The following is a 26,915-nucleotide window of genomic DNA, read 5'->3' on the forward strand; positions in this document are numbered from 1 at the left end:
CCGGTGGATTTTGGCTCCGACCCTTTGTAACTGCTGTACTCGTTCATCTTGATGTGATTTGAAAAATCATAAGGGACGTTATCGTTGCTTTAGGCTTGCTTCTCGTTGAAGTTATCCACTTTGAATTGAATACCTGAATAGGGCTTTGTGTGTCAAAATACAAGTATTAAAACAGAAATCAGAATTACAAGGTTTCTCTTGTGGTTTTTTGAAAGCTAATCTGGCCCATTATCTTTTCATTAAGGACAGCTCAAATTCTAGAGATTAACATCTAATCCGCGTACACGTTTTCAAACTGTCTGCTTTTAGATATTCCGCTCGAGTCACAAATACTCTGAAGCAGCTGCTAGAATCTCTGTAATGCGTTTAGTGCTGCATTTAAACCTTTTTGCCAAGGTTTTGTTGCAAATGGGCTAAACCCCGTGTAAGAAAAATGTGATGTACCTCACCGGGTCCAGCTCCTCTCTCCAGATGTATTTTTTGTCATTGCTGGCTTTTCTGGTGGTTTTGCAAACTTGCTAAGCTGCCTGTAAAAGCAGTGGGTTTCTTCGTTCATGGACTTGTGCCCCTGCTGCTTCTGTCCTGACACGAGTGCGGCTGCGTGATGAACCGGCACAAAACCCAAGCAAGCTGCTCGGTTTCATCTGGAACGGTTCCCCGATCGGGTTTGTTGCGTGGGTATGCAGACAACTGCTCTGGCACAATGGGGCCTACTGTCGTGGTAATGGGAACAAACAACTAGGAAAGCAGTTGGATCTGTTCGCATAAACCAGTTTATGCAGCGACACTGGCTGTGCTGCCAGTGAAGCGTTTGGGAAACTAACCTGAGCTCGTAAATCCAGCAAGGCCCTGATGACTTTTTTCACATGTACTGGGATGTTTCTCAGCCAAGCAGAAACAAACTGGTCTTGCATAATGATTTTCTTGTCCACCCTTCTCCAAAAGTGCCTGTGTCACACACAGATGGAGAGCCTTCATGCTGGAATTACCCTGCTGAAAAAATTGTGTTCTTTAAGGTGTACACACAGGTGTATGTCTTACTGTGCAGGTATTTATTATCAGTATTTTTAATTTGTCAGTTTCCCTAGTGAAAGTGCAGCCATTAGAGTAGAGCCCATGTAGTGGCTTGTATAATATTGGCACCAGACAGCTGTTATTCTCTGTAGTTCTTGCCTTAAGCAGATGATTGGAGAAAATTTTGAACGTAATTCTCAAAGATTTTGTGGTTTAAAGGGACATAAGACAGTCTGACTGTACTTCATGATTGAGTCTGATTGACTTGAGGTTATTAAAGTTGTGTGGATGCCTTAATTCCCTGCAAATCAGATTTTTCTTGGTTCTAATGAAATCTAGGCAAGGAATTCGTGCTGTAGAATTATTTGGGGTTTAAGTTGTCTCTAAGTAGGTTAATTTTGTCAAGGATACCATTCACAATTATTTGAATACTTTCTCGTTCTTCAAGAATAGCTTGTTTATGAACATTTTTTTCAAACATTTCTAATTTTAAATGCTTTGATGGAGCGCTTAGTTTGATATATTTTTCATCTACATGCGTGTGGTTGCAGCTGTTATTACCAGATGCATGCTTGTTGAGTGTAAGGTTTGTTTTTCATTCAGAGTATCCAATAGCTGCTCAGATTAACTTTTGATCATACTTGCCAGCAACCTTAATCACTGCAATTTTTCTCAAAAACAACCCCTGCAAAACACAGAATGTAAAGCAAACTATTTTGAAAATATGGAAGATTATACATGGACTTTGTAAGAAAATTTACATGTAAAAACTGAAACACTTGCATTGGTTGTATGTGTAAGTATGAGAAGTTAACTATTTTTTGTGATGCAAATGTTGTACTATATGGCTAAGTTGTGTACTCTGAATAGTTTGGGTTTTTTAATGCTACACTTGTTTTTTCAGTATAAAAATATTTGGAATAAAGTCATATCCTGGAGCTAGGCTGTCTTTTTCTAGATCTGTAGTCTCATCCATTTTTTGATTTATAGACCCCTAAAAATTTTTCAGTGGCAGTTTGGACCTGATGTGATTAATTTAAAACTAATGACATCAGGTTATTTTCTTTTAGAGAGCTTTCGAAGTATCTCAGATACCCTTAGGCACTCCTATATTAGCAGCTGAGAAAGAGTTTTGTAGAAAAGCTCAGTTTGGGGGAAGAGAAGGAGAGAGGTTAACCAAAGAAGAACACACCTCAGAAGGAATGTCATGCAGTCTAGTTTTGCTTCATTTCAGTGGGGGAACCTTGACTAAATATAGATGCTAAGATTTTTCATCTTGGTAAATTTTCTTTGAGTCTTTTGTCCGTATAGAGAGGTCCCTCCTGTACTTCGATAACTTCAGGAGTATATGCTGCTGTGCATCCCATCCTCCTAGGCTGCAGGGCTTTTCAAACGCTAAGGTTCTCCCGTACCTGCTGTAATAGCAGAAATGCAGTACTTGAGGGACAGTGTTGCGTCTTTCTTGTTTCCCACCAAAACCTCTGGAATTACTATTGCCAAGGACATATTGCAGAGGGAGACAATTAATCTCTAAGAAGCTGCCTCCTCTCTCAGTTGGCCCTTAAAATCTTATCAGTGGAGCAAATGCTATTGCTGCAGAACATGCTATGGCTGTTACCATGTTCCTTCAGGTGCCACCTTCTATCCCAGAACTTCTGAGGAAGTGATGCGCTGTTACTTGTGATCACAGAAGACACTTGAATGAACCAGTTCCTTTCAGCCACTATAGAATGCAGAAAATGTTTCTGGAAACACTAGAGGTCTAGCTTTTATCGATTCCAAATAGTCTGCCAAAACACAGGTAAATTAATGACTTGCCAAAATACAGACACACAATTTTCTACCAGTTTCTGATTGCTAACAGCTGTGCATGGAAAAGGGTGCCTAGATTTTTATTTTTTTCTTTTTCTGATATGTTCATATGGAACCTCCCATAATGAATGCTAGCAGGTAAAAAGAAATCTTACTTCTTCTAGTTAAAACCTGTCACTTGTCTTGTCACAAAAGTATGGACACTTACCAGTATTCAGAGAGACAACCAGGCAGTAAGGTACACAATGAGAATATTACAAAAACCGCAGAGTTACCGTAACCGGTGTGGAGCAAGGTACACGGACAAGACTGCTCCTGAAGATTTAAATTTCTTACCAGGAAAATAACTATAATCCAGTATAACGTAAAACTCTTTTCATTCCTGGTATGGCTGTTTCTGAGTGCCAAGTCTTGAGCTTTTTTAGCTGTTACCCTCATTCTTCTGCAAATAGCACAATCTAGTTAATATTTTCCACTCAGAATCTGCGTGCTTAGTGGCTTGGACAGTTTCAGATAAATGCTGCCAGACAATGACAAGAAAACGGCTAAGTAGTAGTAAACACATACCTACTTAAAAAGGCGATAGCTCCACAGGTCAGACAATGATTCAGATCAAAATACGCTACAAATATTAAGGCATGCGTTCTATAAGCAGGCAGATGGTTATGGTACTATGATTGTTGTTTAAAAGAATAATGTATCTTCATTTGCAACTAGTAAGCCATTTGTGGGTGCTTTAAAAAACACATTTGATAAAAAGCTGCAGGAGCAACTGAAATACAGAATCTGTCACGGTGCAGCAGATAGGGTGCAATTTCATGTTATCAGTTTTCACAGCTCTGATTAACTTCAGCTGGAGTTCAGTGTCTGAGTCGTCTAAAAATAAAATCCTGAGTGTTCTGATTACAGTGGAAGTCTGTAAGACAATATTAAAAAGTGGCTTTGATGTCCTAGTTACAAGTGTGTGCATCCTGGCTCTTTATTTCAGACAAGCTGTATGTAAAGACATTCAGGAAAAAGCAAATGGAAAGACAGATGATATGGCAAGCATATTCTATAATTCTGTCCATACACTAACTCCAAGCAAAGAAAAATGAAGCGTCTTGTGCTTGTTATAAAAAAAAGGAAGGCTTATGCTTATGCTTTTGTTCATGTTTAGCAAAGTTTATTTTCAGGAAGAATAAATGGAATAATAGTGCAAAATTTTGCATTAGTACTGTAATTATGTTTATTGTCCTGTTTTCCTGTAAATGTGGCTTTAGGGATCCAGTTTCTTGGCAGAAAGCACTGTGACTGTAGCCTCAGTTCTCTAGAAGGTTTATATAAGTGAATCAGAGAGAGCACCAAAGAGCTATTAGTGCTATGGTATTTCTTAAAAGTCACCTTGATGCTTAGTTCCTCAGTATCAGTCAGACAGTTTGGCCTCAAACAACGGTCTTCAGGGTTAGAGATTACAGAGAAATGGATAGCAATTTTCAGAGTTGCAGCAAGTGCATTTCTGTTTGTACGTTGCTCAGATGCTGGAAAAATGTGGTGTGTTGAGTACATAATTTTTCTTTTCAGAAGATTGTATCCAAATGTTAGAGGTAATTTGTGGTAAATTCTCATCAGGGAAAAAGTGCAAGTTAGGAAGTAAATGGATGAAAAATTGTGTCTACGTTTCTTTGTGTCATCAAATAGTGCCAGAAATGTTATTTCTAGATGGTATTTTTTGGTTTGTGCAGCCAAAAAGCTATTTTTTTGCTTTGTGCATGTACTATACCCAAGGGTGCTGTAGTGTCACTAAGTAATTTCATATATGATGTTAACATGCTGGTTCTAAAACTAAAAAATGTGTATTTCAAGGAGAGGTTGCAATTTATAACAACTTTAAACTTACTCTTGTGCCTTTCTGTGCACTATAAAGACACGACCATGATTTTAGAAGAGGAACTGAAACTTGCTTTCAGGCCGTGAATACAGAAATACTGCCCTGTAACAACTGTGGGTCAACTTTTGCATTTCTATGGCCTGTGCAGTCTTACTGATGTCATCTCCGTACCAATTTATTCATTACTGAGTAGAAAGTTCAAGTGGCATAGCAGAAATAACCAGGATACTGAATTATTGATGTCTTTACATTCAGGCTACTGGCTGAATTTATTATTGTCATTTCTGTACTGTCAAATGCCATTCTTTGCATGATGAATTCAGACCCAAAATGGAATGGAGGTTTATTTAGTGAATGTTGCTTTACAGTTCTGAAGTACAGAAACAGTGCTCTGGAGGAGGCCTTTTCGCCTGACCTGCTTTTCTGTCAACTTGGCGCTCTTCCCCCCCGCCCCGTTCCCTGTGGCAGTTCATTATATATGAGCCAATTATATATGGACGACAGAGAGGCTGGTTGCCTCTCCAGTACAAGCATCTTGCTTGGGGCCTAACTGGCTGTAGCGTGTTCTGTTCTAGGGATTTGGTAGGTACATGCGTTTACACAGCACTATGTATACGTGTCATTTTGAATGCTGAATGTGAAGAGGCAAAATTTGGCCATGCCATTGTACAGTTGGCTTCCTCTCCCTCAATTATACAAACATTGCTCTCTCCAACGTCATCCTCTTAGTTACGTTGGCAGAGATCATAGCTCTAGACTGCAGGTGACCAGTACAACTAGGATATATCCTGGAGAACAACTAGAATATATCCTGGAGAACAACTAGAATATATATCCTGGAGAACCACAGGACAAGAGTTTCTGCTTGAAAAAACTCCGATGGTAAAATCACACACGTGAGCTGCGCTGTTTTGTTTGCCAGACTCTGCAATCTGATGACATCTTACAGCATCTCCCTTGGTGGTGTCATGGGCCTTCTTGGGCGGAAAAAACCCCCACAACTTTTTTTGAAAAAGGTTTTTTAATGGGCAGACTACCTAGAGTTTTAATCAAGTTTGAAGACCTAAGGGAGGTCCCTACACAGCTAGCTAAGCAGCAGGTCTCTCACCAAGGATCCTCACTTGGTGTCAGAGTTAGAAAGAGCCGGGGTCAGTGAGATGGAAATGGGAGAAAGGAGGACCTCGGGCAGTGTAGCTCAGTTCTTCAGTCTGAGCTAGGGTAGTATGGTGGTGCAAATGCACGTGGACTGCCTGTGTCTCAGCGCACAGCATCTAAGCGTCAATTTTGCTGAAACTGTGGACTTCCACCTTGCAATTAGTGTCGTTTTGGGCAGACTGCAGTGAAGCCTCAGCATTATAGTGCATATGACATGCATTGCCACAAGACACCGAGTATTGACATTTTTCTGCACAAATTGTGAAGCTAAACAGAATCATAGCAAAAAGGATAAAGATATGCAGACAAATCTGTCTTTAAACTTTTTTATTTTTGTACTTTGTGATGTTTGTATGTGTGAAGCATTACTGTTTGCACTGCACATATGTGAAGACGTTTCACTAGCTGTGATATCTGATGGTTCAGGACTAGAGAAATGCTAGCTCGACGTTGGCCCCTGGGTTGAAATTGGCTTTAAGTTTATGCAGGTGTATTTTGACACTGGATTAGAAGATGGTGGCGCTTACCAGATGGCTAATTAAAGCACAGAAAATAGTGAGAGTCTCAGAGTGGCGTAGAAGGACCTAGCTATTGCGTTTCAGTGTATGTGGCCGTTCTTTCTCCTCCTGAGGTCTCCTCCTAAATCCAAAGTAGTACAGAGTAGTATTAAAGTTGTCTTTAAATACAAAAGGGAGGTTCCCTGTTGGAGACAACCTGGTGAAAATACAAATTTCCCTTTATATGTGAACGATGGAGGTGGTCCAAGTGGGGAAAGGCAGGGAGTGCCGTGCTGCCAGGATGGCATATGGGGGAATTGCTGCTGGAACCTGACACACTTGCAGGGGAGATTAGTTCAGCGTTTTCCAGGCTAGAGGACAGGGTAGGTTTGAATGATTTAGAGCTAGTCTTAAATCCTGACATCCATGGTTGAGGAATCTGACCCCTGCAGTCTTGTCAATGGACTCTGGAATTACTGAAGGGGTGTATTTGTTCCCAGGAATCTGCAGAAACGTGTGATGTGGAACAGAAGTTCTGTCCTCTCCTCTCTGGCAGGCTGCTCAGCTGCCTGGATATGTTTTTTTCCCCCTTCAGCTGAACATTTTTTCATTTAAATTAGGGTTGTAAAAGCTCTGGGATTATGTGCAGGCTGTCTGCATTGGAAACTTTTTCTCCATTGCTTCAGAACTGCTGCAGACCTACATTGCGATGACAGTTAGTTTGTGGTCTCGTTTTATTTATTAGTACAACACTGACCTGGAAGAGAGAAAGTGAGAGGGGATTCCGTAATTCATGACATACTTGACATCCTATTTAAAAAAGTTGATAAATTGATCTTTAGATTATTTTGTATCCTTAATTGGCGGCGTCACTCTTGGAGACTGGCTGGCATGTGTGGTACTTTGGGTGTTGCCTAGCTTTTGTGTATGAGACCTGCAGAAGGGCAGACCTGTCCATTTTAGACTATAGCTTTTAACAGATAAATTCTCCACTGTACCTGGATAAAGCTGTAGTAACCAACACTGTCTTGTGGTTTCTGTTGGCCAAACATTTTTGAAAGATTATATAAAGATTATATCTGGAATTATTTTGCTGTTAAAGCTAAAATGACACACTTTCTTCCCTTATATGTTTCATCATTCCCTCTATTTTAAGTCAGATGATTCATCTCTGCATTACTGCTTCTGCATTTCCATTGCCTTAATTGGGTCTTTTGGAGTTATGGTCTATATGGAATTGACAAATGCTATTTCTAACAAGATACAGATTTGTCCCCTTCCTTCCTCCCTTCATCCCTTCCTTCTTTCTTCCCTTCCTTCCTTCCCTCCCTCCCTCCCTCCTCTCTGCTTTCCCTGGTTCCCTCTCGTCACCTTCCTTAGTCCCAGGTGGTTTCTTTCTTCTTGCCCTTACTGCACCACAGCTTTTCAGGGAGTGAGCTGGAGGGTTTTGCTCTCTGCTGCTAAAATGTGACTTTTTTTCTTTAGCCATGAGTTGGTTCAGAGGAGAGTTCTCATGACTTTTCGTGCAGTTTTAAGTTACAGCCAGGTATCTACAAAAACCTTTGCAGGCAGAGGATGTCAGGAGATGTCCTGGACCACCACGTTGCTGTGTATTTCAGACACTGTGTCTGCAGTTATTGCTACTCATTTTTTAGCAGCAGGTCCCAGCACACAGAGGGTGACGTGGTTGGCTTTCATCCCACTCTGACCTTTTCCCACCAAGGTGTGCCCTCAGCCACCAAGAACAGCCTTCCACCCGAGTGCGTACCAACACAGGAACAGCAGTTGCTTCTGTGTACAGTGATTAAAAACTGGGCTCAACCTAATTGCATCTCCATATGTCAGTTGGGGGCATCTGGTGGTTATGGAGAGGCAGATGCAAGTGTTGTAGTTAACCACGGTTTAACAGATTAGTGCTTGCCACCTAAGCTGAAAAATCTGTCTGAAAAAGTGTTTTTAACCAGTGGTGAACAAAATAAAATACCACTAAGAGTGGTGAACATCAAAGTATTTAATATTTAAAAATGCCATCTATGATGCCAGGTTGTTAATAGATTTGTGTTCAAAGATGATGTGTGCATTTGCATTTTAAAGAAGGCATTTGAAAATGAAGTAATTTGTCATTACTACTTACACAGAACTCTGGGATTTTAAAATTCTGAAGTTAAAGAGGGCTATTACAATCATGGAATACACCTCTGCATGTAAATAGTCCACAAAGCCCTTCATTAACCCTGCACTGAATTTATAGCTTCTGGTAAAGCTTTACCTTTTCTGCTTGCTTGAATGACTTTAACCTTTCAAAATCATCTCCTCTCCAATGAAAAAAAAACATGAGGAAAGCAAGGAGCATTTTCGCTGAAAATGTTTTAAGCAAAAAAGGTAATTAATGTTATAGCAAAACCCTGACAAGTTTCCAGGACTGGAAGCCGTAACTTCAAGAAAGAAGAAAAAGGCAGGGTTATTTTAACAGTGAGGATTATTAACCACTGGAAAAATTTGCTGAGGGTTATGGTGGCTTCTCTGTCATCAAGACCAGGTTCCTGTCCCGAGGTTGTGCCACAGCCCGTGCATATGCCCGGTGCATTCCCGCAGGTGTGGTGGTGTATCCGGAGCCCGTGGGAGAGCTTCAGCAGGGAGCTGGACCTCACAGGTCTTCTTGAAGCTCTGAATGGGGCAGCCTTAAGAGTAATGTTGAGTGGCCATAGCAAAAGTCTTAATTCCTGCTAAACTGCATACTGATTGTTGCCCCTTCATAGCTACAGATTTCAGTGAACTGAAGAGATTTGTTTGTGGTTTTTGATCTACTGAAGTTTCTGGACATTTGCTTAGCTTCAAGTATGGGCTCATTGGAGTAAAACCTAGGCGAAACTTTGCATTGTGTCACTAACGGATGACCTAAAAATAATAAATTCGGGGCATTCTCTCAAGATATAGCAATCATTTCCTGTTGCCTGGCAATACCCCTGGCACTGAATACAGAGCTGGGAATTTATTTCATGATGCTGTGCAGAAAAATTTGTTTACAGTTTTGCACTGTGATTCCCCAGGAGGAAGAACCCATGGCTCATACAGAGAGAGCAAACGTTAATGACACCTTCTTTTCATCTTGGCAAATATATGACCAAGTTTCTGTTCCTCTTTCTATATTTCCATACATATTTACTGAAAGACACCCTTGTGTTTTTTCAAATTCATCCCACTTATTTTCAGTGGTGATTAGCTTGAACTTACTCTAAATAGCTTATTATAGCATAATTTAAATTTTAGGGTTTTTTTAAGTATCCTTTTTTAATAATCCTGTCTTCACATGGCATGCAAAAATCTTTTCCCTTTTCTTTAAGGAGACTAAGAATTTTTCTGTTGCATCTCTAGATGACATTTTATATACCCATACAGTGTGCATGATTTGGTTTAAAGGGGACCTCATACACCCACAATGTCCTGCACTTGAGAGAAGAATGTGGAGACCCTAATTTCGTAGTATGCTTCAGGCAAGTAAGGGATAAGTTTTTCCTATGACCTGGGATTCACCCAGTGTATGCCTTCAATCTGCATTTTGGGGGGAATACATTAACACTGGAAATAGGCTTGTATGAACTGACTGCATGAAGAAGGTCATGAAATAAATCATGCAGAGCCATTCCGATGACAGCCACAGTGGGCCTATTACACATTTAGAAAAGAAATGCATGCTAAAATCAACAGTTTCAAATAGTTTGAGTTTCTTCTTGCCGTTGGTATTTTAGCATGTGGTCAATCCCTCTGATAACAGTAAACCCCCCAATCTCCTTTTATGGTAAATTCTATTAGAGTGGATCCTGCTGTTGATGGGATAGCTAATCAAAATTAAGCTTAGCTGGTGATGAGCTCAACTGAGCGAGTGAGATTTTGTTCTTGTTTTTCTTTTGTTTACATGGTAACTGTCTCTTTCCTTTTCCCATACAAATAAATGTCATGTAGCATAGCTGAGTCGTGCTGCCTTTTATTTGCCAGAAGAAGCTGCTAATAATTGAATCACTTGAACACTGAAATTTAGAAGCAAGACTTTTCAACGGGAAAAAAAATTAATATGCTATAAGATGAACTTTGTGGCATGTCAAGACAACCCTGTCATACCTACCTCCTAAAAATAATGAATTCTTTTATTCCTGTAGGAAAGGTGATGAAGTTGTCCAAATCATTAACATTGACTGTTTGAGTCACAGATTTTTTTGCACCATCTCAATGGTTTTAAACATAACATCAGCAGGAGCTTCTTTTCATAGTACAGGAAAATAATTCAGACATCAAACTGATCCTAAGTCAAATACTTTTTTAAGAGAACAGATTTTTAACTGATCCTTAAACACACAAAACCAAAATAGGTTTCATTTGTTTTCATAGCAGCTAATTGCATAATGTGATTTAGTGTGAATGCAGAGAGCTGGAAAGAATAAACAAGTTAATAAGGTGCTATGGGACTTGTCTTTATGGTGCTCATGTAAAGACTTGTTAAGGATAAAAGCTTAAACTAAACTGATAGATAAAAGCTTCTAGAGGGTGTTTACAACATCCAGCTCAAGCATCCAGTGAGCAGAGAGCCATTTCCCTCCTCACTGATTGTACACAGATGCCAGAGACTGTAACGCAAGCCACCGTTTCTACTTTTTTTTCTCCTTTGTCTCATCTACCTGTGCCAGAACTGGTCCTTCCTTGTCACGACTCCTTTCTGTATAAATTGCGATGCTTGAAGAGTGTAATAATCATGGCTGAGAAATGAGTTTTGTAAGAACAAGTTTCAACAGGCCAATAGTTCCATCATTTTTAATTTGAATATTAACAGTGTTGAATCAAATAGAATTCCTCTTGCAATGGTTGTATCTTTGTACACATGTGTATATACACATATATATGTATGCCTGTACCTGTATGTATCTGTTTATATATACAAGTGCATATGTTTCTGTGTGAATATAAACATACATGTGTATAAAAATAAATGTATATAATGGCAGAGACTTAATAAGAAAAAACCTAGGCAAAACATTCATCTGCATTTACTATTCAGACTGATAGAAATGTAAAAGGGGAAAGACAGAAGAGGACCTAAAAGTAAATTAGATTAAAAAGACCTTTCTGCTTGGATAATTATTAGTGCCGTTTGTAGGAACGCAGAAAAGATTTTCACAAGTGGACATTGAGTTATGTGCATAACCCTTGCCCTTTTGGGAAAACGGTCCTCCCAAATTTATTTTTAGACAACTCCAGATTGAAAATCAGCCCATTTTGTCAGGGACTAGGTAGTTGCATAACGTAGCACATGACTCCTCAAAATTCAGATGTTTGCTTTTAAAAAAAGAAGCTAGACCTTCCATTTTTGTACTTGGTACAGCAAAAGGAAAGGGAATACCAACCAGTATTGTTGGAATTTGCCTTTGCCTCCTCTTTATCTTATCTCCCTTGGAGATAGAGTGTTTCAGCAGCATCTTAAAGGCAAAAATGTTCTGACTATTCCCTTTCTCTGCCCCACGGACCAGAGAATTACACAGAGCCCATTTTTCCGGGTCTGCATCGCCCTTGTGCCAAATGAAACTCCAGGTGATTTGCTGAGGTTTTGGCTGCTTTCTGTCACTCACTGCCAGTCTTCAGAGTGCCAAACCGCCCCAGCCATGCCATTTTTGACATGGAAATATTGCTTTAGTTGTTGACCACATGATGAATGCTTTCTTACTGGACCCTTTTTACCATAAAGATATACTTGTTACCATGAGGATACTTTCCTGTGTCCTTCCACAGCATGAGGCTTCCACCTTGCTGGTAAGGAAACGTGCTCACCACGTCCTGGAGGAAGCATCAAATTCCAGCACTGACATCGGGGTGATTTTCTCAGACTGATGATTAAGGGTCTACCCATCTGCTGCTGTTTATAAGCCCTCGGGGCTCATCATGTGAGCTTTTCCAGTGCCTAAAGTTGTGTTAAGTCGTCTTGTCCTTCTTGCTTCTGGAAGTACAAGGTCTGTCAAAACCTGATCTTTAGCAAGCAGGGAATGACGTTGCCCCTCAGTGTTTTTCCTCTTAGGTGCATGATCGCTTAGAATCGGGCATATAGGCAAAACATTCATTTACTCTTGTCATCAGCTAAGCTTTTGCTTTCTTAAATCCATTGCAGCTAAGGCATGGAAGTTTTGTAGACTGTCCTAAAGCCTTTTCTGACTTTGCCAGTGGGCCCTGGTCCATCCATCCCATCAGATCTCTGAGAAGAGAAGAACAGTGAACTAAATGAAAATGTGCTAGATGCAATCCTATCTCATTTGCCTCCCACTTTTTAAGAAGTGCATCACATTCTCATATCTCTCATTAAACTGATGTAACTGATGCACATAATTATATCAGCAGTACTATCTTTTGGAGGAGACTGACACACCCTTGACTCACCTTTCAATGAGAATTTGAGGCATTAGATCGGTTCATGAGCTCCATCTCTCGAATAGGACGATATTCAGTAGTTTTTAGAATATGATAGAAATTAATTGCAAAAATGAAGAGTGACGGAATATGCGTGCTGATATTTATACTTGGCATTTGAATGGGAAATGAATGTTAGTCATGATAACAATCATGTTCTCATTATCCTTCAGTGGTAGCATTATCATTATTATATCTATAAACTGAAGGCCCTATCATTTTCAGCAGCAAATAACAAAGAAAATACTCCCTGACCCAGAGCACTTGCAGTCCAAATATCACAAAGGACAGGGTTATGTGCATCCTTAACCAAAGCCAGATGTTTGATTTCAGGGAGGGAATTAAAATCTATTTTCACCAGGGAATTTTTCTCATGTGGAAGGTCAGCATGGGAGAAAGCACGCAGGAAGTTTCCCTACTGGCATTTGTGCTAATTAAGGGTGCAGCAAAGATTCAGTAAATAACCCACTGTTTTCACAAGCCAATAAACATTTTGAAAAACATCTCCTTTTGAGCTTTAAGTACCAGCTCTCAATATCTGGAAAAATGTGATTTTATTTATTTATTTATTTATTTATTTTTAGTTAAATAAAGAGAGATCATTTTAGCTGGGGTTTTTGTGGTCTGAAAACTGGAAGGAGAGAAAAATCAAGAAAATTCTTTTCCTCCTGTTTTACAGTGCATGACCACATACTTCTCTTCACCTTAGAATGCCAAAACCTGGTGTGAAGTCTCTTTGCGCTCCAAACAGCAAACCTCCTTGCTAGGCATGTCTCCTTTTTCCTGATTATGTTTGCAAAGAAGGTGATCGATTGCTTCTTTTATAGATTGCCAAGCCAGTGGTGCAGTATAATCTTTATTCCAAACTAAGCGTTTAGATTTCTACATCCCCTTTCAGCACTAGGGTATCATAGAGAAACTGCCACTGTTTGTGTCAGCAGTTGATGCTGTTAGGAGGTAGGAATGATTTTCTTTTCCTGAGTACCTGGAGAAGCAGACGGTGCTATCTAACTGAGGCAGGGGCTGCACGTGGGAGAGGGTGTAGAAAAAGCAGCAGTTTTCCTGGCATCAGAGGTGGAAATACCAGTGCTGAGAAACTCTGCCGAGTGTGGTTCTTCCCCAGTATAATGTAAAACTCATGCTCCGAGGATGGAGGCTTCCTTCGGGCTGCACAGTCCTGCAAAGTGCCGCCCTTGCAAGAGACCTGTAGGCTAATACTAGACTTCCACTCTTCCATTACTTAATTCATGGGTACTGATGGAATAAATTCTGCTAGTGTGCTGGAAAACGCTCTGCAAGCTGGAGCTGTGCTCTCCTCTGTTGAAGCAAAAGCTTGAACTCAACAGATGCTTCAGATGGCAGAAGTCACTTGGTGGGTGAAACCATGGTGAATGTATACTTGTCAAAATGCAGAGTCAGAGGAGGATGCTAACAGCCTCCTGCTGAGTAATTCCGAGGGCGGTTTAGCCATGTAGTGCCTTCTGGGCAAGTCTGAATATTTGTTCGGACTTGGCTTGGTTCTGACAGACACCTGGTGCAGGGGTTCTTAAAAGTAGTTTGTAGTCTTTATTTGGGGGAAGGGTGTGACCAAGGGCATGGAAGACCCATAGATCCTTTGATTTTAATCACACTGATGATTTACTATCAATCTCAAAACAGAAATAATTTCAAAACAACAGTTACACTTGACAGCAGGCCAGGATTTTCTTTTTAAAAAAAAAGGAAGAAAGAGAAAAGCGTTTCCTCACTGTATACAGTGAGATCTCTGAAACTACTGGTGAATTTTCTGTTTAGATTCCCTCAGAGACACAGATTTGGGTTCATAACTTGTCTGGTCATTACATTTTGGCAGAAAGATTAAAACTCTTATTCTTTTCTTGCAGCCCAAGCTTCCCTTTACCCCAAACATGACTCCGTATGTTTTTTAATCATTTGGTGTTTTAGTCAGATGGTATTTTTCTGCCCACTTAAAAAGCTCCCTGCCTCCTTTGTACTTAGTAATCCAGTGTTTGTCTGGGTTGATCACAATTGCTGGTATTAATGGGGAGAAAAAAAAGAAACAATACACCTCCCCAAAACAACTTACTGCATTCCTCCTTCTAAGCAAATCTATTCAAGTGTTTGTATCTTCTAACCAAGTTAAAATGTGCTGGTTTTTTGCAAACCTTTCCTGAATTCTTCACTCAGTATTCACATAGATCATTGCCTTGTCTGTATAGTAGGTTTCCTCAGTTCAGTGTTTCTGCTTTGAAAGGCTTCTCTTCCTTATGAGCTTCTGTGCTTTTAATTGAGCTGGCTCAGGAACACACCGAAACAATTTTCCTTCAGGTCCTTCAAAGTGAGGAGCTTCCTATAGGCATTTAAATCTAATGCATCAATAAAAGATCTTCTACAAATTGTGAAACATTTTCTGGGGTTTGGGCTATAGATTAGCATCTGCAACAATTTAGAAAGATCTCTGACCAGAAAGGTGTACTTGGGGGTGTGTGTATATCTCTGTATCTCTTAGCTGGAAGTAAGGGGCAAATCTTATGCTGACTAACAGCGAAAAGCAGATTGTATATTTTGGTTGGTTTATTTTGTGCTTCAAATCTGCTTAGCAGAGGCAGGTTTTTCATGTGTATGCAAGAGGCGGATTCACAAAGCGACTTGCCAGTTGCATACACAGTCCTTTGTCCTTCCCATCCATATTCTGGCTGTATGTCAGATGGGTTTAGGAGGAATAAGAAACGGGGAGTCATCCTTCTTCCAAGAGGAGCAGCAGGGGCCTTCGGTCAAAAATGGTTTACAGGCAGCGGCACTGGCACAAACCAGTGAAGCCTGGCCACATTCGTGGGCTGGTCGCTGGTGTTTTTTGCAAGACATTGCCATTCTGGAGCCCTGTGGTATCGGCTCAGCACGGAGGTGTGAGACCGGTGTCGGTGCTGTGTTCCCAGCCCTTTTCTGCTGGGAGCTGATGGTCCAGCCAGCCAGAGCGGGGAGGGGGCCCCGGTTCCATCACCAAGTGCTGATACGGGCCAGACACGATACTCTTTGCTGTATGGGACCTTCAGGTGGACTTGGCCCTCGTACCCCATGGGGGGATGCTGAGCCAGGGAGCCTCTTTCCAAGTAAGCCTTCATAGCAAAGGGCAATACCCGCTGCCCAGACTGCTTGCTTACAAAACCGCCTGGCTTGAGAGTTAAAAGCAAGAAGTACACCACAAAATGTCTTAGATGGGATTTACTTCCCTGCAGCGCTGCTAAATCACGTATGAGGTGTGATCATCAGTCTCATCTGGTACCAAACTCGGTGTTGGGAGTGGGACCGTGCCATCAAAGCACTGGAGCAAACAAGAGCTTCTCTGTGCTGAGATTGCACAACCGGCGCTCGCTTGGAGGAGCAAGGCCAGGCAGAGGTTCAGCATGACCTCCGCCTGACTCATATTTTTTCCTCCTGTTACCAGTAAGAACTTTTTCCTCATGAGTCACTTTAAAACAGTTTGTGCGTGTTCAGGGAAAAAAACCAAAACGCAAAGATTTTCCTGAGGAACAGTTTGTTGGTGAGACAGAAGAAATCACCGAGTACAGTCAGAGGCGGTTCTGCCCGCACAGTTGAGCTAATTAACTCCTGGGGCTTTAAGTGAATGGTTTTTTACTCTCATTTGTATATGTCCTTTCATCTTGAATGCATTTTTCTCTGAAACACATCAGCAAATTAAGCAAGTGTTATTATTCCACTGTTTGGATATGTACCCCTTCAAAAAATCACAAGTTTAGCTGTTGTCCATGCTAACATAGGTCTAGCATATGCAGACAAAACAGTGCTTTTTCTGCTCTACTTTTTTCTCAGGTAACATAAGCAAAAGCATATTTACAGTGTTGTAGCTGTGGCTTTCACGAGGTCTGAAATACTGGCCTTTCTGCCCCCCCATGACTTCACTGCAGTGGCACATTTGACCTGCGTGACTTGCTTGTGGCTGCACAAGAGCTCCGTGGCATGGGCAGCGACTTCAAATCCCTGGAATTGCAGACCAGCATTTTAACTCTGAGAACTGAATAGTTAAAGTTTCTGAGAAGTTCAGTTCTCTGCAGGGAGCGGACATTAAGGTGTCCATTATACGTATTGATTTTCAGAAGCTGGAATAAGTTTGTATCTTGATGGCAGGAGCGATTTATTTTGTTTTGTCTTTAGCCACAAAAAGGTTACTTCTGGCCAAGTCAGCCTGTTCCTCTCTTCTAACACCTTTTGGCCTTGCTGACCTATTTAAGCCAGTTTTGACAGATCAGCTGCAGGCTCAAAGGCAATTAAGTTTCTGCAGGCTTTGCAAAGATCAGGAGTGGAGAAGAGGAAAGAAACCTTAGCAATGCCCCACCAAGGGAAAGACTGGTTTGAGCTCAGCCCTATACCAAATGTCTGAAATATCACAGCAGGGGCAGTTTTTAAGACTGCCCTGATGGTGAGAAAAAAATCACTGGGAGTCACGGGCACTAGGGGATGCAGTCATGGGGCAGAAATCAGATGGAAATCAGGTCTCATCTGAGCTTCTTGTCAACTTCACTGGCAGCTAGCAGCATGGTCTTGCCTTTGCGTTCCTGACCTGGATCAGTTTATTTCCACTGTGAGATCCTCAGGACTGGTGTCACCTCCATCCATTCCCACAGTCTGCTGTGGCCGTAGTCTGGGCTTTCTCAGACTGACAGACTGTAATCAGGTTGAAATGGTGGGGGTCTGGAAGAGGTATCTGGGAGAAATTTACTGACAGCCGATCATGAGAGGTCAGGTTAAATGATTTAATGTTTCTCAAGCTTTAGGTCCTATACATCTATGGGAAGGCTTGCTGGCTTCTGGAGCACGAAACGGCTTTTGTTAGATTCCCATGGAGCCCAAATCCATAGTCCTGTTTCCTGCATGCAAACCAGTCTGTCTTGAAACGTCATGAGCACTTTGGGCGTCTGACGTAGTGATTACTTCATAGACAAAATAATACGAAGCAAAAAGAAATGTTCCAGCAACTGAACTTTCTGTGTCAAACTCCTAGCCGAAAGAACATCAGGATCTTCTAAGTGACTAAGTAAAAAAAAAAAAGTGAATCCATCTAAAGAAATAAATGGCTAAAAAAAGCTTGCTGTCAGCCACGATATTCCAATTACTGATACTAGAGTCTAGGAGAGTCAAATCCCACCTCTAAAAATCTGCTTCTTGATCCTGAAAAATTATCCATGGATGGATTTTGACATAGCTTTTATTGGCACAGCCCTTCTTTCTATAAATTGCATACTTTAGGTCAGTTCAGACATTACAAATGTAACTGCAGAAAATACAAACAACAGAGCCGGGAGCACTGATCCGCTCCAGGTGACTGGGCCAGGAAGACTGTGATGAGTTCCCTCCAGAGCGGAGTCCAGTTCACTACCAGCACCGCACAGCCAGGGCTTTTATTCCACTAACATCTCCCTCTCCGTTCCTCTCTCCATTGACCTTCCTCACCACCAAAGCAAGAGTGAGCAAATTTTCTACCGGGGTCCTAAGATAACACCTAGTTGAAAGGAATAAGGGAAAAAAGACGAAAAATTTATCTATAAAATACATCAATGGTTACTAAAAATATAATTATATGTAATCAGCCATGCATGTACAGGTGGTCATTTTTCCAAAATGATCATTAAGTCTATCTAGTTTCCCTGCAGGAGACCGTATTGACTTGTGCTGAGTAAGTGCAACTCATTACAGCAACTGCAGCAATATGAAGAGCGCATGCTACTGCCTGGGAGGCAGGGCATCATCTTCAACTTACTGCAGTTAACTCAGTGCAATAGTATGTCTGGAAGATGTGAAAATGGTTGTACAGGACATGGGATGCATACTTAATTGCCTGAGTGGTCTCTTCCAGTATCTGCATTGCTAAAAAGTAGGTTGCTGTGTGCCTAAAAGATTGTAACTGAAGAAATAATGCAGATATGAATCAGAACCTCAAAGAATTTGCAAATTACAATTTACATTTGTAAATCCTTAAATACACATGACTTCTGTGACCATTTCTTGTTTAGATTAAACACCCACTGACTTGACTTTTGTTTGAAAAGGGGGTTCTGCATATTCTGTATTTAGGAACCGTTTCATTCACTACGGCAATAAAATTGCAACTCGCTGTTAGTTGCCTCACCCTGAACGTAAGCCCGGTGCAGCTGCCAGCCATAAGACTGCGCTGTAAGTGTGCGAAGTTTTATCCATGTTTTTTCATAGTCCTAAAGATGAGTGTGTATACTTAAGTCTTTTGGAATGGGGATGTTAGTCCTTTACTGCAATTTGGAGGATCATACTTCAGTCACAGAGGTCCTGAGTGGTGAAGATGATGACTTTTGTTTTATAGCTAACTCTGGAAAGCAGCAACAGTTTAAGACATACAGCAACCCTATCCAGCAATTTAGGATTGCATCCCAGATGCAATCCAATCCAGATGCCAGTCCGGCATTACCTACCTTTGAATTTGGCCAGGACATACGCTTCTTACAGAAGGTGCCAAGTAATTTCTAAGGGCTAAAGATCTTTTTTTGTGAGAGCTAGCTGAAAAATTTCAATCAAGATATTTTTTCCGGAAAATTTAGACGGCTGAAAAAAAATAGATCACAAAGAGAAATATTTCTATTTGCAAATTGAATTTCACTGACTCAAGTCCTCTTTTCTATTTGTTTATTTATTACTGGGAGGTTTAAGTCAGATGGGCATCCTTTGTACAGCCTACAGCCAGGGTCTCCCTGTTGCCTCCCTGTGCTGACAGGAGATGGTGCACCTGGGGGATACAGCCTGACTAGATATCCTGGTGTGTGCCAGAGAAGGGGTGCTAAGGCACACATTCTGCTTAGACACAGCAGAAAGGTTTTCAAACAAAAATATATTTTGGTTTTTGGTTTTGGTTGTGGTTTGTTTTTTTTTTGTTGAAATGTTCTCCGCTACCCATTTTCCCATTTTCTACAAAAATATTTTTCAATTGAAGTCTGGGCAAGCCTTAATTTTCCTTTTTTTCTTCTTCTTCTTCCTTTTTTTTTTCCCTGATGAGCTTGATATTTTCTTTTCCAAGCCAGAAAAAAAGCTCACAAGTGCCTCGACACTACACAGAGCTCTGGCTCTGCCCTCTGCCAGAGGATCTGAACCACCCTGCGACTCCCCTGTTGGCCCCGCATGTTCTCCAGGCCCCCAGCTCTCCCACCTTGTGAGTGCCAACATGGTGATTGCCTGGCAGTGTTTTACAGAAGCAGTATTACTGATTTTTCTGAACATACACAAATGAGAGTTTGTGCTTCCAGCTCCCTTACATCTGGCTCTTTTGTCCACGTGAAATTGTCTACAATAATGTAACATGTATTTAAGTGCTGGTCTGAACATATTGCCTCAGCTCCAAGAACTGTACCTGTGATTTTCCATACTTTAGTGTCAGCTCCTTGTAAAATATCATACTGTGTTTGCTCCTTTTCTTTGCATGAGCCAAGTGATATTGCACTGAAGTTTTTGTCCTGTGTTGTAAAGCTGCAGGCACGTCTATCTTGGGAACATGCCTTCATGATTTGCACAATGAAAAGAAAGGGATTTTGGTTTCTCAAATCTCCTGATTCATGCCCTGCCTAGTAAGGGTCTTGTTTTGCTCTGGTTTGTGTGATGCTGAAATTGCAAGGAAATGAGGAGCACAATGAAAGCAGCTAGTGAAACAGCTTAAATTCAGGAAAAAAACATTGACATAGACATTTGCTTATACTCTTAGGTTTTTTCCGAGGTACAGAATTAAAGACCTACAAAATGGTGTCACTTGATGTGTGGACAGAAACAAAATTCAAGATACATATACCTGACACTCCAGGTATGTAAATCTGGCTCCTAGCTGTCAGGTATTCAAGGTGCGAGAGGGAATAAGTGCTCAGAAGGATAAACATGGACTAAACCAGCAATTTGAAATGCCTTTTTCTCAAAGTCAGGCTGGTGGGAAGCCAAGCTGAGCAGGCAGAAGACGCAGGTTCCCCAGGGAGAGTGCGAAGGAGAGAGAACTGGCAAAATTCCCACTGGAGCTTCTTTGTTTCTGTTGCCAGTAGTTATCACCCACCTGCGAAAGGTAAAAAAAACCGGAGCACCTTTTCCCCTAATCCAAAAGCCTACATGTAAGGACGATCAAGCTCTACCACCTTGGAAACGAAGCAGTAAGAAGGGCTTATCCAGGACGGGTGATACAATGGCCAGAATCACTCTTTTTTTTGTTCTCATCCTCTGGGCAGCCACACAGCAGGGGAGGGGAAATGAAATTACAGGTGAGTGATGCAAACTTGGTCAGAGGACCACGGTTTTTATGTAGGACAGCTTAGTTTGGATGTGAGATATCTCTTTATTTGAAATAAACCAGCCAAGGCGGCAACTCTCCAGAGAACTGGCAATGTCTCGGGGACCCTTTAAGAATCCTCTGTTGATAATTTAACAAAGAAAATCTAACCAAACCAAAATACAACCTTTGTCCCCAACTCTTCATCCCTAGGCAAAAGCCTTGTCATTTTCTTTGTGCCAGAAATGAATGAATAGGATTTCTGCTTTGTGTTCAGTAATGTGCAAATTTTTATGAAAATTGTCTTTAAAATAAGCTTTTGGAGGAATGTAGTAATGTACCTGACAAATTCCTAGAGATGCATAAAATTAAGCTGTAAAAGACATGTTTAACTTTCATCTATGGTATGGGCTGTAATTTGGAAAAAAACCTAACCCAATTGCTAGGATGTAACTGCTAAATTAAATCCTAATTTGCTCTTAATTCCTGGTTTGATTTATTTAGATGAGAAAAGATTGTGATTTTTGGCTGCTTTTTGTTGCATTTTTTTACTTAAGTGGTTTTGCAAGTCTCAGTTAAAATACAAACTATATTTCTTAAAGCCTTGAAGACTTTTCTGTTATTCTGTCAAAGTCACAGCTGAAAAAGAGGTTTCTACAGATTGGGGGTCAGCAGAACCCCCATTTTAGTGCCATTTAAAGTCAATGGTGTTGACTTTAAAAAGAATTTGGAATACCCAGAAAAATTGAGCCCTTAATCCATTTTTCTTCATGTTTCAGAGCCTTCACCTCTTAAAGCTGAGTTTGAATCTGCCCTCTGTGAACCTGTTCCGACATTACTTTTAAGGTTACGTCAAGACAAGAAAGGAGCTTGTCTTTGGCTCTTGCTGTTCTCCAGCGAGAAAAGATTTTGCAGATCCCAGCTCACAGTGGTTTTTCTGGCACTTGAGCAGTGAAGTTTCCAGAATTGCAGCTAAGGCTGTGGCATAAATGCTATCAAGCATTTTTTATTGTTGATTTTTTGATCATGCTCTCAGTTCTGATCTGGGTTTGACCTTGAGTTATAAGCAGCCTGCTCCTACAGACTTTCCTTTCAGACTTTCCTCTCAGTATTTGTTTCTATTAATAAAGTATTTGCTTTAATTGTTTCTGGTCTTACTTAACATAATAAAATTTATACTTTCCCTGACAGTCCTGAAAGCTGGTGCTTGCCAAGATAAAAACCTGAAGTCCAGAGATGATAGGTGTAACATAGCCCTACTCATGTCAGGTGACTGCCTTCTGCTTTGCAATTAACTTCAGCTTTATATTGCTGGAAAGAACAGCCAGTGCATTTTAATTCCATTTGATAGTGCCATAATCCCGTAGATGGGGGTAATGAGAACAGAAAGCCAATTTGCTAAAGAGCCCAAATTGATCTAAGCCACGTTGCTCAGCAGGAAACTGCTGTCAGCAAATAATTGAACACTGTGACTGTCAAAGCTTGTTTTAAACTGTATGGAAGTGATGGATGATGGCGAGGTTGGTGGTGCTGCACCCTCCCTGCCACCTTTGGTCTAACCTCTTCCAGCAAGGGTATCTCTTTGTACCACCATAGCCATATCTCAGACCTTCTCTTTGGCTTTGGCAGCCTCATTCTATACCTAGTATCAATGTTTAAGTATGAAATATGATTTCAGATCTGCGCTGACAGCTGTAGCTTCTAATAATAAACTGTGTCTAATTCTACACTGTTTTATTCTCAGTTTCATACCTGTATTTATGTTGCACGTTGCTGTAGAGCCTAAGCCAGCTCAGCTGACTCTGGAATTTTTAGCTTTCCAGTGCTATGTCCTCGCTCTAGCCTTAGCTCTGCACGGACAACACGAGTCTTCAGTGCTCTCCTTACTTGGTTGTTCTCTTCCAGTCCTTGCTTTGCTCTAGCCGTGCTAATACGTGAGCTCTGGAGAAACAGAGGGATCATGGTGATGAGGAACCAGGCTCAACTCTTCTTCCTTACCTGCCCTACCCTCCTCCAACAAAATTTTATACTATAACAGTATGATTCCTTAATACAATGGTTTCTTTTTCTTGTTTTCATAGAACAAAATTTGTCCTGCCTCTCCCACCTTCCCTGATCACCAACAGATGTTTGTGCACTTTCTCCCGATAAAGGCTAGATCCACAATGCGTTAGGTGTTTTTCCATTCCACTTTGGGCATTTAGCCATTCAGGTCCCAAACTAATGAAAAAACAAAAAAAGCTGAAACAAGATTTTTTTTTCTCTTTTTTTCCCATGCCTACATGCCTAGAAGCGTTTGCTGGGGTGGGTATTCTTGGAGCACTCTTAACAAGTGGCAAGGGAATGCTTTACAAAATGCAATGAGAGCTACCTGTTTCTTGTAAGGCACTTGCGCCTGATGTGGAGTGATAGCTGATCGAATGCGTTGGGTAAAAAGCAGCCCTTGATCTCTGTTTTCTGCTCCAGAACCCACAGAGGGATGTCCTAAAGTTAACCAGAGGAGGGAGACCACCTTACTTTCTCTGGCTCGCTTCACCTTCAGCTCCCTCCTGCACAGCCACCTACGTGCCGCAGCTAGGTATGGGCTTTCGTGGTCCCGGTCAGACCTCTGTCCTGGCCGTTGGGGTCCTCTCCTGGGCCAGGCAGGGTGTGGGTTTCAGCCTCTCGGCTTGAGACAGGCTGCGTGTCTTCCCTCCTGTCCCTCACGACCATCTCCTTGCACTCTCTTCCTAAGGACGACATTCCTGGTGCTTTTCAGACTTTTCAGCTGCTGTCTCTGGAGCTAGCTTCACGGACTGGACACAGTGGTGCCCTGCTTGAGGCTGGGGAGGAAGAAGAAGCGGGGAGTAGGATTTCCAGATATGCCAGATATTTCTCATTATTTTCCTGCTGACCTGCTCTAAGCAGCAGCACAGGGCTCCCTGGAGCCCGCTGACAGGTCTCTTGCCCTCACACGTCCTCTCTGTAGCATGCCCTGACATCGAACTCTGCCTTTTGTGCGGGAGGAAGGCACAGCTGGGTAAAGGCAGAGCGGGGCTGGGCTCCCAGGGGCCCGATGCTCTCCCTGGGTCTGGTCAGATGCAAGGTATTTGTAGGCTGGGGGTGGTCTATGGTCAGTCCCAGCCCTCTCTCCATCCTTCTGCTCTTCCACAGTGCCCTTGTCCGCAGGGAGGTGTCTGTGCCTCTGTTTGGGAATTGCACCAAGCAAATCCATTTTTCTTCACGGCCTTTTGAACGTCTAAGGCAGGGGACATCTTTCAGGCTGTTATTATTCGAGCAGTGGCTAGGGTCAGGGCTGGAGGAAGACCTTCTGGGTGACTCGGTTGAGCCAGCTTGAGGGATGTACTGTGGCCTATGGTATCTATCCCATGCTTTCTTCTGGACTGTCCTTGCACTACAAATGGATCATCCTGTTCAAAGCTCTTTTACCAGTCCTGTTCAAATTGCATGTATCTCTTCTGTTTAGCTGGAAGCTAAAGCACATGATTCCTAAGAACCTGACAATTCTTTTTTTCTTAAATTGTTTTTACATGTTTCATTTTTTCAGGCAGGAGATAAGTTGTACAAATAAGCCAAGCTGTAAGTATTTTAATTGTATGCCTGTTGTGTATACCATGTTAGCTTCAGTCTGTCTGTTGACTGGCTCTGGTTCCCTCAGAGCTCTCAGAAATAACAATCCTGCCATACTTGAATCTCTGCAGCTAATTCATGTTTATCCTTATTGAAGTTTTTTTTGCTTTGTCTGAAGGATGATATAGGTGTTTTAATTCTATCCCATCTATTTCCCAAAGGGGACACAGGGTGACTCAGCCCCTCTGGCTTCTAAAACATCTCATTAGGAGACAGCCTGATGTCTGTGACATGGTTGTAGGTTGCTTACTGCTAATTCTTAAACTCCATCTGGTTTTGTTGCTGTTGTTGTTTGGGTTTCTTTTTCTGCTCCTTCTCAAATATTTCAGTTTTAAGTAAAGCATGTAACAAGCTCGCTTCACATCATGACTGGTTTCAGAGATCCAGCAACTGAGTCCCATTCCCAGACCTGTGTGAAATTATGTAGTTAATGAACTTATCACTGACTTCGTTTATACTGAAGTCAATGAACCACTGCAGCTCTCAAAGGGCCTGGTCTAATATGGCCTGCTACAAATGCAGATAGGCAGCATAAGAGCTTCAGGAATATGTTTTGTGTCAGATACCTGAAAGTCCTTCCCAGCGACGTATGAGTACCCAGTTTTAGCCTAGGGTGATGTCTGAAGGATGTCTTATTCCAGACATCTACTGTGACTCATCTGCCCGTGAATTCGTCGCCCTTTGTTCCCTTTGTAGTCAACCGAGAAAGATGAACACTTTGGCAGCATGAGCCTGGAGTGGACATCTAAAGTACTTGGATGAGTCTGCCCTGGAAGTGCCTATTCTGCTCTACTGTTAATTTCTATTAATGTATATTAATTTCCTTTATGCTTACTTGAGTTAAATTGCCCTTTTTCTTCTTTGCACCTGAAGGCACTGAGAGCTTTTTGAATTTTCTGCCAGTCTGCATCCTTTTATGGCTGAAGTGCTGCCTATGACAAGCAGTCACTACTAATTCTTTCTTCTGTCTGTTTTCTGAAGTGACATTCTTCCTAACATCAGCCTTCCTGGAAATCATTCCTCTGTGTTTGTTCTGTCACTGCTTTCTCATAACAGTATTTTTAACTAGCTACTGCAGGGAACTTGAGCTCTGTGGTGACAAGTTAGTGCTGATCCCTTTCTTTCCTGTGGTTTTTTTTTTTCCCTCCCTAGAAAAAGGCCTCTCTTTGCTAGGGTACCATCTGTGCAACTATAGCCTGACCAAAAATGTGTTTAAAACGGTTGCCTACCAAAAGTCCTATGAGAAGAGCACATCCTGCGGAGGATGGATACCGTGGATGGTGTGTCCCCGGACGTACTATAAAACACAGTATCATACTGTTGAAGTCCCTGAAACCATCACTGTTACAGATTGCTGTGAAGGATATGAACAAGTTGGACTCTACTGCTCTTTAGGTAAGTTTTAGTCAGATTAATAGTTAAATGCTTCTGGTGGAAGAGGGTTCATTTAAACTGAATGTGCAAAGGCTTAATTCAGTTCTGGGCAATAGGTTCCTGTTCACTGAAATCAGTGAGTCTGCAAAAATCTACAGTTGCCTTGGTCCAACATGGTAAGGAGTAGTTGTGAAAGACTAACGCTCCTGATTCTTGCACTTGGCCACCCCTAGTCACAAAATCACTAAAGTTCCAGGTGAGCATGAAGAAGGCACCTGCTTGCTACCCCTACAAGGGCTCATTACTTGTCCTGGTTCAGTCCAATATCCGTGGCCAAGGGCAATAACTCACATAGCCTTGCTTGGTGCTGTGTCTGCTCTGAGTGTGCTTGCATTTACAGTAGGAGCTTTCTTCTCAAAAATAATTCAGGATGCACTTAGGATAACATCTCCTTTGATTTGGAGCAGAGTCAGTTCTCAGGATGCAAACCCAATTTTGGTGTTAATTTAAAACAACCTGTGGCCTCTGGGCAAGTTGGTACCAACTGCTTTCCAATCAAAAGTACATTAGGGCCCATTTTCTCAGGGCTTCCTTGGTTACCTGGGGCTATGTTGGAGGTCTGGAAAAACTGGTGGACCTTTTGATGGATCTGATCTAACTTCTGAGTTTTAATAAAACTCTACTCAGGAAGACTTAATCATCTTTGCCTCAAGATGGAAGCTTTTTCCCCTTCCCACATCAGGGCTACCAGTTGTCAACACTACATTCCCAACTTTAGCAGAACTTGAGATGTAAACGGAAAGAATTTCTTGGGGAAAAGGAACTTTTTTTT

The 26,915-nt window shown here is 41.6% G+C and overlaps 1 protein-coding gene across 4 annotated transcripts in view; it reads left to right on the top strand.

Moving 5' to 3' along the window:
- Positions 1-26,915, top strand: part of UMODL1 (uromodulin like 1) — a 76,863-nt gene that overhangs the window by 1,123 nt on the left and 48,825 nt on the right. For 2 of the 4 annotated variants that reach the window (XM_049835204.1, XM_049835205.1), the window contains exons 1-3: positions 20,851-21,071; positions 22,271-22,348; positions 25,862-26,104. The exons of 1 other annotated variant lie outside the window; for it this stretch is intronic. In XM_049835204.1, coding sequence (XP_049691161.1) covers positions 20,996-21,071; positions 22,271-22,348; positions 25,862-26,104 — 397 coding nt within the window. In that variant the 5' untranslated portion in view covers positions 20,851-20,995. Of the gene's footprint in view, positions 1-20,850; positions 21,072-22,270; positions 22,349-24,617; positions 24,659-25,861; positions 26,105-26,915 lie in introns of those variants that run through there. One more of the 4 variants, XM_049835206.1, reaches the window with a different exon arrangement.

Source organism: Accipiter gentilis, chromosome 32, assembly GCF_929443795.1.
Source record: "Accipiter gentilis chromosome 32, bAccGen1.1, whole genome shotgun sequence".
Taxonomy (NCBI): domain Eukaryota; kingdom Metazoa; phylum Chordata; class Aves; order Accipitriformes; family Accipitridae; genus Astur; species Astur gentilis.